At 34.4% G+C, this 13,074-nt stretch overlaps 1 protein-coding gene and 1 pseudogene across 1 annotated transcript; both read right to left on the reverse strand.

Annotated features, from left to right (window-relative positions):
- Positions 1 to 765: 765 nt before the first annotated feature.
- Positions 766 to 5,069, reverse strand: LOC107679190 (F-box only protein 5-like). The gene is made up of 5 exons (XM_016474706.1): positions 4,916 to 5,069; positions 3,508 to 4,168; positions 3,320 to 3,410; positions 1,241 to 1,417; positions 766 to 1,121 (listed from the first exon to the last, which is right to left on the reverse strand). The coding sequence occupies exons 2-5, from the start codon at positions 4,140 to 4,142 to the stop codon at positions 870 to 872; spliced, it is 1,155 nt and encodes a 384-aa protein (XP_016330192.1). The 5' UTR covers positions 4,143 to 4,168; positions 4,916 to 5,069; the 3' UTR covers positions 766 to 869.
- Positions 4,912 to 11,253, reverse strand: LOC107679134 (peptide chain release factor 1-like, mitochondrial; annotated as a pseudogene).
- Between the last annotated feature and the right edge of the window lie 1,821 nt (positions 11,254 to 13,074).

Here is a 13,074-nt window from a genome sequence, read left to right on the forward strand (position 1 = left end):
CCAGCACAATGGTTTTCAACATTGATAAGAATAAAAAGTATTTCTCAAGCAGTAAATCAGCATATTAGAATAATTTCTGAAGGATCGTGTGACACACTGAAGACTGGAGTAATGATGCTTTCCCATCATAGAAATTACATTTTTAAATATATTCAAATAGAAAACACTCATTTTAAATTATAAAAATATTTCACATTACCGTTTTTACTGTATTTTTATCTAAGAAATACAACAAACTTTTGAATAATATTGCATTTATTATTGTGAAATGTGCATCCCGCAATGCAACGTGCTTAACCTGACAATCCAAAAGTCTAACATCATTATGTGACGAGACTTCTTACACAATTTTCTCTTGGACAAAATGAGTCACAATAACTCTAAGACACTAGCTGGAGACCATTTGCTAGGTTTAGCATGCTAGTTTAGTCATGTGACAGATCTGAAGAAATATAGACGCCCTTCACACAAATCTGACTTAATAGGGAACTCGATTATATTGGCATTCAATAAAGAAGCAAAGTTTAAAAATATACAAAGGCTTTATTCAACCATTTAAATATGTACAATTTCTGTGATAAGACAGACAAGAATTGATCATTTCATCAATAAAACATTTACAATTTTTATAAAATCTTATAAAACATTTACAATACTGAAGAGGCTGTTTAACCTCAAGTCTCTTTTTTTTTTGGCGTAGAGAATGATTGTAGTTTTTCACTTTGTGCAGCAGCCACAAATGTGGCCAAATTCACTTCACATTTAGGAAGATGATAAAACACTCTTTTTTTTTTTTTTTTTGTTATAAAAGTCTTTCAAAACAATTAAGAACCTAAAGGTAGCTCTTGTAAAATTTTCCGGTCTGGTGCTCAGAGGCGACGGATGTTGCGTTTGCTTCGAGCCGAGCCGGCGAGGAGTGTTTTCTGTGAAGTGGAGAAGGTCCGGATGGTATTGCGGCACGGCGCAGAGCTGTGGAACGCTGATTGACACAGTGTGCAAAACTCAAAAGCACAGCTGGTGCGTGAGCACACAGCCTTCTTCATGGCTGCGTCGTACCGTGCTGCAAAGCCGCAGAGGATACACGATCGTAGAGATTCATCCTGTTTGAGCGACTGGGCAACCTAGAAGAGCACAACACCATTAAAATCAGCTGCCAACCACACGCAACTATTATATAAAATCATGCGTGTATCAGTGAATACCGACACAATCTGGTGTTATTGGGAGATTCCTGCTTTACCTCATGAAACTGCTGGAAGCGACTTGACTTGGATGCGTTTTGCGCTCCACCCGTCTGGCACTGCGGCTTCTTAACGGCCTTGTGAACGGGCGTAGAGGCGACGGTCTGCATGCAGGAGAACACCACCCTGCTCAAGGTGAAGTCTCGTGATAATGAGCACGCGGAGCGAGCAGAGTCCTGAAAGCAACAGACGAACGCTATTAGAACTAGAAAATATCAAACAACAATTCTAAGGTTTCCTTCCCTTCTGAACTACAAATAAGCACGCTTTTCTACCAGGGTTTATGAACAAATTTAAGACCAAGGGACCACAATTCAATGTTCTTTTAAAAAGCACACACTGCGTTGCATTAGCAACACTTCAAAGTTTGAAAATATTTTGGACAGATCATTAATTAGTGTATTTGGGAGGGGGGAAAAAAACACTTTAGTCTTCATTTCTCAGGAAACATTCAAAAACTATGTTTATGACTACATCAAGAACAAACGTATGCCAATGAAGTATGAAAAAAAAAAAGTTTATACCTCATTGGCAAACATGGTTCTTGTTTCAAGCAGAAACTTGTTTAATTTTTCAAAAAACGAGACCTATTATGTTCATTTCTCCATCTCCAAATAATTTAAGGATGTTTAGAGATTTGAACTTTGAAGACATGAATACTGGAGTTATTTTTTAGTTTTATATTTTCTGTTTTTGTTTTTATTTTACTTAAAGTTTTAGTAATTTTGTTATTTTAATTTTTTATTTTTCTATATAGTTTTTATTTTAGTTTTTAGTTATTTTAGAATGATTAAGTTAATGAAAATGATAAATCAATCACTAAATGAAAATGAGAAATCAATCACTAAATGAAAATGAGAAATTTTTCCTTGGCATCTAACAGAAATAAGTTATATTATATCTCGTGATAATGAGCACGCGGAGCGAGCAGAGTCCTGAAAGCAACAGACGAACGCTATTAGAACTAGAAAATATCAAACAACAATTCTAAGGTTTCCTTCCCTTCTGAACTACAAATAAGCACGCTTTTCTACCAGGGTTTATGAACAAATTTAAGACCAAGGGACCACAATTCAATGTTCTTTTAAAAAGCACACACTGCGTTGCATTAGCAACACTTCAAAGTTTGAAAATATTTTGGACAGATCATTAATTAGTGTATTTGGGAGGGGGGAAAAAAACACTTTAGTCTTCATTTCTCAGGAAACATTCAAAAACTATGTTTATGACTACATCAAGAACAAACGTATGCCAATGAAGTATGAAAAAAAAAAAGTTTATACCTCATTGGCAAACATGGTTCTTGTTTCAAGCAGAAACTTGTTTAATTTTTCAAAAAACGAGACCTATTATGTTCATTTCTCCATCTCCAAATAATTTAAGGATGTTTAGAGATTTGAACTTTGAAGACATGAATACTGGAGTTATTGATTTTTTTGCAGTGTGTGCAGCATTTAATTCATGACTTTAGGAATCCAAGACATTTGGGTCAGATTTAGACCATTAAAGCGTTAGTTCACCCAAAAATGAAAATTCTGTCATTAATTACTCACCCGCATGTCGTTTTAAACCTGTAAGACCTTCGTTCATCTTCGGAACACAATTTAAGATATCTACATTTGTTGATAGGTGAACTGATAATGAATAAAGACTTTAAGACCCACAGAAACCCCGTCTACACAAAATTCCTCAATATTTTCCATGATTTTGTGAACTCTACAGTCCACCCAAAAATTCAAATTCAAAAGTCAAATTCTGAATATTCACTCACCCTCATGTTGTTCCAAACCCATGACTTACTTTCTTCTGTGGAACATAAAAGATGGTATTTTGTAGACTGTTCGTAATCAACAAGTTTCAGGTTCCATTGCATTAAAAAAAAACTGAAACTGGTTACAAACATTCTTCAAAATATCTTCTTTTGTGTTCTGCACAAGAACGTCATAAGCGTTTGGAATGACATGAGTGTGAGTAAATGACAGAATTTCCTTTTTTTTGGTGGACTAACCCTTTAAAGTTTTAATAAAACTGCACACAGATGAATTGCTCCAGTTTTGCCGTTCTATAAAGTCTCTTACCCTTAACGTTCTTTCTGCTTCTCTGCAGCGCCGAAGGGCCACCTGATCTTCACAAATGATTTTGCGCCACGTCCGGCTCACTTTTCTACAGCTGCAAAAGACCAAAAACAGTCAGTCATTCTGATTCACATCAGAGTGAGATTCAGATCAAATCACAGAAGAAATAACAAAACTAAACCGGATGTTACCTTACTAAGTCGCAATCTCCCAACAGGCCCAATATCCTGGCAAGGACATGCCTCATGTCTTTCCTCAACAGGCCGCAGAGGACGTCCACAAACTGCCGTCCCATCTTCCCACCGATCACATTATTCAGGCCGTAGTTCTCAGCAACCTTATCGACGACGGTCCAGTCGTAACTTTTGCTCTTTTGAAAGCCTTTAGCCAGCTCTCTGCACACCTCCTCCTGAAACTTCAACACGGGCAGACAGGGTGCAGAATGACACTCCACGGCCAAGGATTGAGAGGACACACATTTCTCTTCACTCCTCTCCAGAGAGTCCACGCCATCCACGTCCCCGTGATCCACCTGGCTGTTTTGGAGGGAAAGGTAGCCGCTGTCCTCGGTTAGGCCGCTACTGCTGATAATCACCTCATCTTCTGATGCCACGTCTAGAGAATGACGCTTATTCTGGTAGTTTTCTTTATTGTGGGGGCCTTTGCTTCTGGTCTCCACAGGGGTGGAGATGTTGGGCACCACAGGGGAGCGCGGGGCTGATTTCCGTGGCGAATCCCTGTGGCCCTTCACCTCACCGAGGTCTGTTTCGGCTTTCTCCATGTGGCATAAAACTGTTGAATCGTCACTGTAGCTTGGACACTTCATATTGAGGCCGTTCCAGACACGGTAAACTAGAGGAAAGGAGAAATATGCCATGTTAATGTTTACACAAATTGTTGATCCAGGTTATATATCAGTAGTAACATAAGCATTTTACATAAATCCACATAGGCCAGACTATTATTTATAATATGTACTAACAGTACATGAGGATATAACTTACTGGAAATGCATTAACAAATTGCTGACTCTCTTGATGTTTTACGTGTCTAATAACTTACATCAATATAAAGAATTACATAAACGCACAAAATCCAAGTTGATCCACCCACTGTGTTAGGCTCAAACCAAAGAACATTAGCCGGACTTCTCGTTTTAAACATTAGAACTTCAGTATTAAAACACACTCATAATACATGTCAAAATACATACTTGTTATTCCCTAATATTCAATGTGTTTAAGTGTTACTCAGGTGATGCATTTGTTTTTATGTGATTTATTAGTGTTTTTCATTTGGCGCGCCCAAGTAACGTTACGTACGTTACATTCCTGACGTGGCTAACGTTAACGTGACACACCACGTACTAGCGTAAAAATACAACTTAAAATCTATGTTCTTGCAATAAATTGCTCATGTAGTTTCTTGGAATGCTTTCCAGAATATATATAGCTATATTATATTTAACAAAAATGCAATATTAAACCCAAATCTGAGACGTTCACATACAGGGAAACGCGAACATGGCCGGACATCGAATATCTTTTGATTTTAAATCCTCTTTAAAAGCTCCCGAACATTAAAACAGCATTATCTTACCTCTAAAATATAAAAGCACTTTTATGTATTCCTTATATGTCCTTAGAGACGTGTCCTGGTCGCTGTTGCAGTAGCAGCTCAAGCATTTAAGCGGCAACACAATGGTTAGTGAGTTTGGGGGAAAAGCGCCACCTGCAAATGCATTTGAAATTTGGCGACCAAAGCTTCTAGCCAATCAGAGCGCAGGTGAATACCTTTAAACGACCGGCAGCCAATGAAAGCGCTGGGCGAACGTCTCAAGTGACGTCATGACGCACATACAACCGAGACGTCATCGTGCATAAAGAGCGCCACCCAATGAAAGGCGCGCTTCGGGGAAAAAGCGTATTTTTGAAAAAATGTCAATAAAGATGGACTTTAAAAGTGTTGTGTCGTCGGCTTAATCGAGGATTTTAAAAGCTGTGATTTAAAATACTGGCAATATTAGGGAATCCTGTGATTGTATGTGATTTCCAGGTCTAAGAAAGTAATGAAACATTACTTTATGTATGTTATATTCAGCTCTAAATGTGAACATGTTATGCACAATGCTCTTTATGAGTTAAAACGCTACAAAATGATTAAAAAAAAAAATCTCAAACAGTTGGAAAAGTCAAACTGGCTGAACAGAAAACAAAACGAACAGCCCACCAAAATGTATGTTATATTCAGCTCAATGTTATGCACAATGCTCTTTATGAGTTAAAACGCTACAAAATTATTTTAAAAAAAAATCTCAAACAGTTGGAAAAGTCAAAGTCAAACTGGCTGAACAGAAAACAAAACGAACAGCCCACCAAAAGCATTTCACACCACCAGTGTTGAGGGTAATATATTACAAGTAACGCGAGTTACGTAATCCGATTACTTTTTTCAAGTAACTAGTAAAGTAACGCATTACTTTTTAATTTACAAGAGAATATCTGAGTTACATTTTTCAAATAAGTACACATAAGTACACAAATAAGTTTCAAATAAAACACAGATTCAGTATTCCTCAAAATGAATAAAAATAATGCAACTCAGAATATGACGCAAACCTGCAATAATTAAATGTTAAACAACACAAATATCCTTTATGTATTTAATCCCATTCTATTAACCAATGTCTTCGCTTCTGACCTTCGATGATCCAGTTCAACCGTACTAATAAGCACAAATTACTCTAGACAAACATTCGTGTGTCTTTTTTATTGCTGAAGTGTGTTGAAATGTCTTCTTCTGCATTCTACTGTACGGACGTAAATTTACTTTCCCTTCAGCCTGAGGCTTATTCATTTCACTTTTGGTGTGAAAAGGCTTTTATATTTGCCAAAAATAAAACTTTTTTTATTTTAAAAACAAACAAGCAAGCCCTGTCCAGATTTAAAAAGTAACGCAAAAGTAACGTAACGCATTACTTTCCATAAAAAGTAACTAAGTAACGTAATTAGTTACTTTTTTATGGAGTAACGCAATATTGTAATGCATTACTTTTAAAAGTAACTTTCCCCAACACTGATAATATTAGCAAAAACAATTATATCTGATATTAGACACAGTCACAGTCTTGTGCTGTACATTAATAAAGTTAAAATCAATGTGAATTGTTGTTCACAACCCAATCTAACACGTATCCAGGAAAAACAGGATATTTCAAGAAACTAAATGAAGGGCGGAAATTTACTGGATCATGAAGTTATTTCAGAGGAAGAGCAAGGTTATATTTTGCTAAAAGACTATAAAGATTTCTATTTTATTAACTTTCCTGTGAATGATTCATCAGTGCATGTTATTCAAAAATAATGCACACTGATGAATCATTCACAGGAAAGTTATTTCAGAAAGTAAATAAGGTCAATATTGATTTCATGTTAAATGCATTAATTAACATACCTGTAGTTTTCGAGCCTGGTATCTCTTACTGGTCTCCTCCTCCAGCCGGGCGCTGTAGAGTTTGGCTCGCAGTAACGTCATGGTTGTCTCTTTGTTCTTGATCTGAGAGCGTTCCTGCTGACATTCAGCCACGGTGCCTGAAATTACAACAAAAGAGACGTCTCACTCCCAGTGACCTGCAGGACATGAGAAATGCCTAGAAAATGATTTTAATTAATAGAATGTCTATCTATCTATCTATCTATCTATCTATCTATCTATCTACACACAATACTGGTCAACAGTTTGGCATAATTATAATTTTTAAATGTTTTTTTTATAATTCTCTTATGTCCACCAAGGCTGTATTTATTTGATCAAAAATACAATAATTGTGAAATATTATTAGAATTTGAAATAACTGTTTTTTATAAGAATATATGTTCAAATGTAATTTATTCCTGCGATGCAAAGCTGAATTTTCAGCAAAACTGTTTTCAACACCGAATATAATAAGAACCATTATTAATAATTGAGCACCAATAATAACTGCCAATAACTGAGCAGCAAATCAGCATATTAGAATGATTTCTGAAGGATCATGTGACATTGAAGACTGGAGTAATGATGCTGAAAATTCAGCTTTGCATCACAGAAATAAATGATATTTTAAAATATATTCAAATAGAAAACAGTTATTTTAAATTGTAATAACATTTCACAATATTACTCTACTTACTGTATTTTAGATCAAATAAACGCTAACTTATTTAAATGTAAAGATATATACAGTATATATAGATAAAACACAACAGTATTAAATATTAAAGAGATATTTACACTATAATATTTCCATTAAATAAGTCACTCGCAGAACCTGATTTTACCAGGTACGAACATGTTCCTGGATCAACATCTTTGTTGACCCTGGAACAACATTGTGATTAACCAATCAGATTTGAAGAACCAGTTTATAGTTTTTGTGAAGTTTAGGTTTACAATCAGTGTTTGGTGCTCGTACATTAGTGTCATTCATCTATAATTTCCTCTGACTTTAGGGATTACTAATGGTTAAGTTTAGGTTTAAGTGTAGGGATATGGTCAAGACTAATTTGTTTGGATTAAAGGGGTCATATGATGCGATTTCAATTTTTCCTTTCTCTTTGGAGTGTTACAAGCTCGCCGATGAGCTTTGTAAAAATCGACGCGTTTCAGAAAGGCGGGGCATAGAGGAGAAACAATAATGTACAGTATGTGGAAAATAATGTGTTTTTTTTAACCTTAAACCGCATAAACACATTTCATTACACCAAATACACAAAATAATGTTCTTTTTAGCAACATCATATGACCCCTTTAAAAGGTTGTTCCAGGGTCAACAAAATATGTTGACCTAGGAACACATCTAACTCAGCAAAATCAGGACGTGCCAAGTCACTCTGATGTCCTGCTGACCTGTGGGCAGATGGACGATCCTCACGGCGCTGTCGGTGGTGTTGACATGCTGTCCTCCTGCACCACTGGCTCTCTTCGTCTCCATCCTCAGATCTTTAGGGTTGATGGTAAATGAGATCTGTGCGGTTAAAGAGAGAGTGCGATACGATGTATAACCACACATACCTGAATACTGGCTATTTTTAATAAAAACACCTAATCTATCATCCATTTCTGAACCTCTGTTAGAGCTGTAGTTTTGTGTACCTCAGTGGGCTGGGGAAGTATGGCCACCGTCATGGTGCTGGTGTGTATGCGACCTTTACTTTCTGTTTTCTGGACCCTCTGGACACAATGGACTCCAGCTTCAAGCTTGAACTTTTTATAGCTGAGCGGACCACTGATACTGGCTGCTGCACGTCTGATACCCCCTAAACAAACCACATACGCCACTGGAAATGAAGGGTCAAGACACATGAAGACAACCAATGCAATCCCTGACACAACTGCGCCCAAGCAGATATTATTATTAAGCATTTATAGAGGATAGGAATAGACAAATTTGTCAACCTAGTTCACTAGATGTGACCTCCAGGATGTCGAAGCCTCAGCCATGGAAAGCAGCGAAGTTCTGATACATCTCGAAGATCTCTGTGGTACAGAGCATGGCTTCTTGACCTCCGACCCCAGCGGTGACCTCTAAGACCAGGTCACTCATGTCTGATTCCTCCTCTGGGACCAGAAGAGATAAAATCTGAAAAACAGAACACAGCTTTGAGTGGCTATTTTCATTGCATTTAAACTTACTACATAATAATATTGTTTTTACAACATTTCATTTAATATTTTTTAGTGCGGTCAAACGATTAATCGCGATTAATCGCATCCAAAATAAAAGTTTTTGTTTACATAATATATGTGTGTGTACTGTGTATATTTATTATGTATATATATATATAAATACACACACATGCATGTATATATTTAAGAAAAATATGTTACGTTCATATATTAAATATATTTATATATTATATAATTTATATGAACATAAATATATACATGTCAATATTTTCAAAATATATGCTGTATGTGTGTGTCTTTATATATACATAGTACAAGATACACAGTACACACACATATATTATGTAAACAAAAACTTTTATTTAATCGCGATTAATCGCACATTTTTACTTTGTTTGATTTACTAAATTGCTACTACTTATTGTACTGCCTTAATTTAATAATTCGGTTAGCATAATTTAGATATTTATATTATATTCATAACATTATTAACATTACAACAAAATTTATATTATTATTGCTAATATTAAATATTATATTAATTTCATATACAGTAGTCAACATTTGAAGTGGATCAAAAAAGTTAATCAAAGTTGTCCTAAGACAAGAACGCATTTTGGTTTTAGGACAACTTTGATGAAAGGATTTGATCCACTTCAAATGTTGACTAGTGTATATTGGTTGACAATAATTTGTAATGCATTAATTTTTAAATTATAGTATATTATTAACAACTTACTAAATCGTTACTACTGCCTTAAATAATTAAAATCATATAATTATATGAATATTATATTATATTAATATATATATTAAATAACATCAATAACATTATGATAATTAAATTATTATTATTAAATATGATATTAATTATAATTAATTGTATTTGAAATGTGTATACATGTAGGTGATAATTTGTAACAATATATTCATTTTTATAATAAATAAATAATAACTGTCTGTGAATATATATATATATATATATATATATACACACACACACGCACACACACACACACACACACAATAATAACATACAATATTAATATTACACATATAATATTAAATGTTATATATTCATTTCTAGTTCATGTACATTCACTTGATAATTTATCATATATTACACTAATATATTAATAACAGAATTTAATGTAATTTTATATATTACATATATGTTAATGTTAATAATTAATTAATAATCAACATCATAAAAATAATAATTGTATTATTAGTATTAAATATTTGTTTAATATATTATTTTACTTCATGCTAATTTACTTGATAATAAATAATAATAAAATATAAAATAAATAATAATAATACAAATAAAAAATAATTATGATCCTTAAACGGCTTCATTTTCTTAAAAAGAAAAATTGGAATAAAAATATGCCATGGATACGAGAAATTCAGCCATAAAATCTGTAAGTGTATACGTGTTATTGATTTTATTCCTTGGCATACCATGTCTGTATGACAATCAACAAGGGTCATTTATTTAATAAAGCTGACTGAAATGTTAACGAGAGTCTTTCACACCTCACCTTTTGTTTGAGATCTTGAATGGCTGCTAGACAGGCTTTCTTCTCTGACTCTGCAAGCTCAAGTAATTCTGGGTCATGATCTGAAATGAGACACAGATGCAAATGAAATGCCACCCTACAGAACTTTTCATTCACTTCCCCACTTAACTACCGGTCAACAAGTCCTGCGTGTCCTCCAACTCCTTCTGTTTCTCCTCTAACTCTCTGATTTTCTGGACCAAAGGCCCAAGCACAGAGAGGTCAGTCCTTTTCATTTTCACATCCTCATCATCCAGTGTATTGAGGGACTGCAGACATGTGTTATACTGCATTTCCTTCTTCTTCAGATAGTCATGTAAAGACTTCTTGTTGAAGATCTCCTCCACAGACAGTATTTTAGTGACCATCACAGACTGGGATGTGTGAAAGGCTCGTTGAGCGTGTGGTATTGTGCTGTTAACAGTCCTGTGAATGGCTGGACATCTGCATACTGATCCTCTAAAGACTCCTGCGTGTGTTGTGATTGACCTGAACAGTGTCCCATTCAGCAGCTGCCTGCCTGCACATGAAAGACTCTTACTAAAGCAACCCACAGCCATCGCCACTCAAGTGCTGTATTTAAAGGGAGCACTTGAAGGCAAATAAAAGCATTTACCATATAAACGGGCTTCCAACCATAGCAACTTTATTGCTGCCTACAGTTGACATCTATGAACCACAACATTCACATGTGCTGCAGAGACTGTACGCAGCTTCTTTTTCCGGTTAAAATGTGTTTACTGTACTTCCGGAGGAAATTTCTTTGTAAAATTAAATTAAATATGTATTTATTTCATAAACATGCCAATAGAGTTTTAATAAAATATAAACTATTTTATTCATAATTATTTTTGTTATTTACATTGTATTTACATAAACGCTTTTTATGTAAACAATATATTTTTTTCTAAATCAAGATGATGTGATTATCTGAGTATTTCTTGTGTTATTTTAAGGTAAACATTACATTCATACATTTTATTTAATTTATGATATATTTTTACATACATTTTTACATATTTTATATAAACAATATATGAATATAATATTTTAAAATCTGACAGTCTTCTATTTGTAAAATAACCTAGCCATTAAAAAGTATTTGTTTATAATGTAGAAATACTAGAATAAATTCCAAAATGTGTAAAATCAAGACAAATTGCACATAACCAAGCGACAGTACCACCTAAAACCAGTAGATGGTAATATTGCCAAACGTATTTATTTTAGAAAAATCATGACCTTCATGTTTAAAAATTAATTTATATTCTTTTTAAATAAATGCATTTTATATAAACAATATACTGATTGGATGTTTTTAAATCAAGGCCATCTACTATTTATAAAATGATGTAATTATTAACAATATTTTACAATAAAGAATTGATTAGAATAAATTCCCATTGAAAACAAAGCAAAAATGCACATAATCCAGCGACACCTGAAACCAATAGATGGCAGTATTGCTAAAGTATAGAAAGTGTACAAAAGTTTACACTGGAAGATAATTAGTTACATGTTTTATTTTTGAGGCCAAACAATAGGAATATATACAATGAAAATAAAAATGGCAAAAGTGTTTCTATCATGGAAGTCATTATACTTTTCTCATGGGTGAATTGTTACACAATTGCGTTGTTTTATGTTTTGTCAATGTTTAGGACGTTGTTGATGTTGCATAATAATCCAGACACTGCAGATTTCCATCTGGAGGAGCACTAGGCCAGAATGAACATCTCCAACTCTTCTGGTCCTCTACGCATGTTAACAAAGACTACTTTATTTATTTACTTATGAAAACATGCAAATGGACTTAATGTTGATTAGACCTCATAACTCACACACTTGAGTTTTAAACACAGATTACAGACTCACTCTTCCACAAACAGAGGTTTACACATTCAACACGCATTTGCCATTTATTGCAGAATTTTTTTTACTTTTTACATGTTATTTAAACATTTTTTACAAGAATGATATGAACTGATACTTTGTTAATTTTTGCAACTCAATAAATGGATCTAAAATGATTAATTTATCAGTTGCTTTTATCTGAAGTGACTTAAAGGGTTAGTTCGCCCAAAAATGAAAATTCTGTCATTAATTACTCACCCTCGTGTTGTTCCAAACCCGTAAGACCTTCGTTAATCTTCGGAACACAATTTAAGATATTTTTGATGAAATCTGAGAGCTGTCTGACCCTCCCATAGACAGCAAGGTAACTACCACGTTCAAGGTCCAGAAAAGTACCAAGATGATCGACAAAGTAGTCCGTGTGACATCAGTGGTTCAACTGTAAAGTTACGAAGCTACGAGAATAGTTTTTTGCGCAAAGAAAACAAAAATAACACTTTATTCCACATTTTCGTCTCCACTGCGTCACTTGTGGATGCGCGTTCACGACAGTATCATGACGCGAGCGTGTGGCGGCGCTGACCCAGATCCGGCGTAATAACGAATAAAGTCGTTATTTTTGTTTTCTTTGCGCAAAAAAGTATTCTCGTAGCTTCGTAACTTTACAGTTGAACC

The sequence above is a fragment of the Sinocyclocheilus anshuiensis genome, unplaced genomic scaffold, assembly GCF_001515605.1.
Source record: "Sinocyclocheilus anshuiensis isolate Anshui unplaced genomic scaffold, SAMN03320099.WGS_v1.1 scaffold300, whole genome shotgun sequence".
In the NCBI taxonomy this organism is placed as follows: Eukaryota; Metazoa; Chordata; class Actinopteri; order Cypriniformes; family Cyprinidae; genus Sinocyclocheilus; species Sinocyclocheilus anshuiensis.

Coding starts and splice junctions, on each gene's coding strand:
- LOC107679190 (XM_016474706.1), bottom strand. CDS start 4,142: ATGAAGTGTCCAAGCTACAGTGACGATTCAACAGTTTTATGCCACATG. Junction 1,418..3,319: donor AAGCAGAAAGAACGTTAAGG/GTAAGAGACTTT, acceptor TGTTGCTTTCAG/GACTCTGCTCGCTCCGCGTG. Junction 1,122..1,240: donor GCTTCCAGCAGTTTCATGAG/GTAAAGCAGGAA, acceptor GTGCTCTTCTAG/GTTGCCCAGTCGCTCAAACA.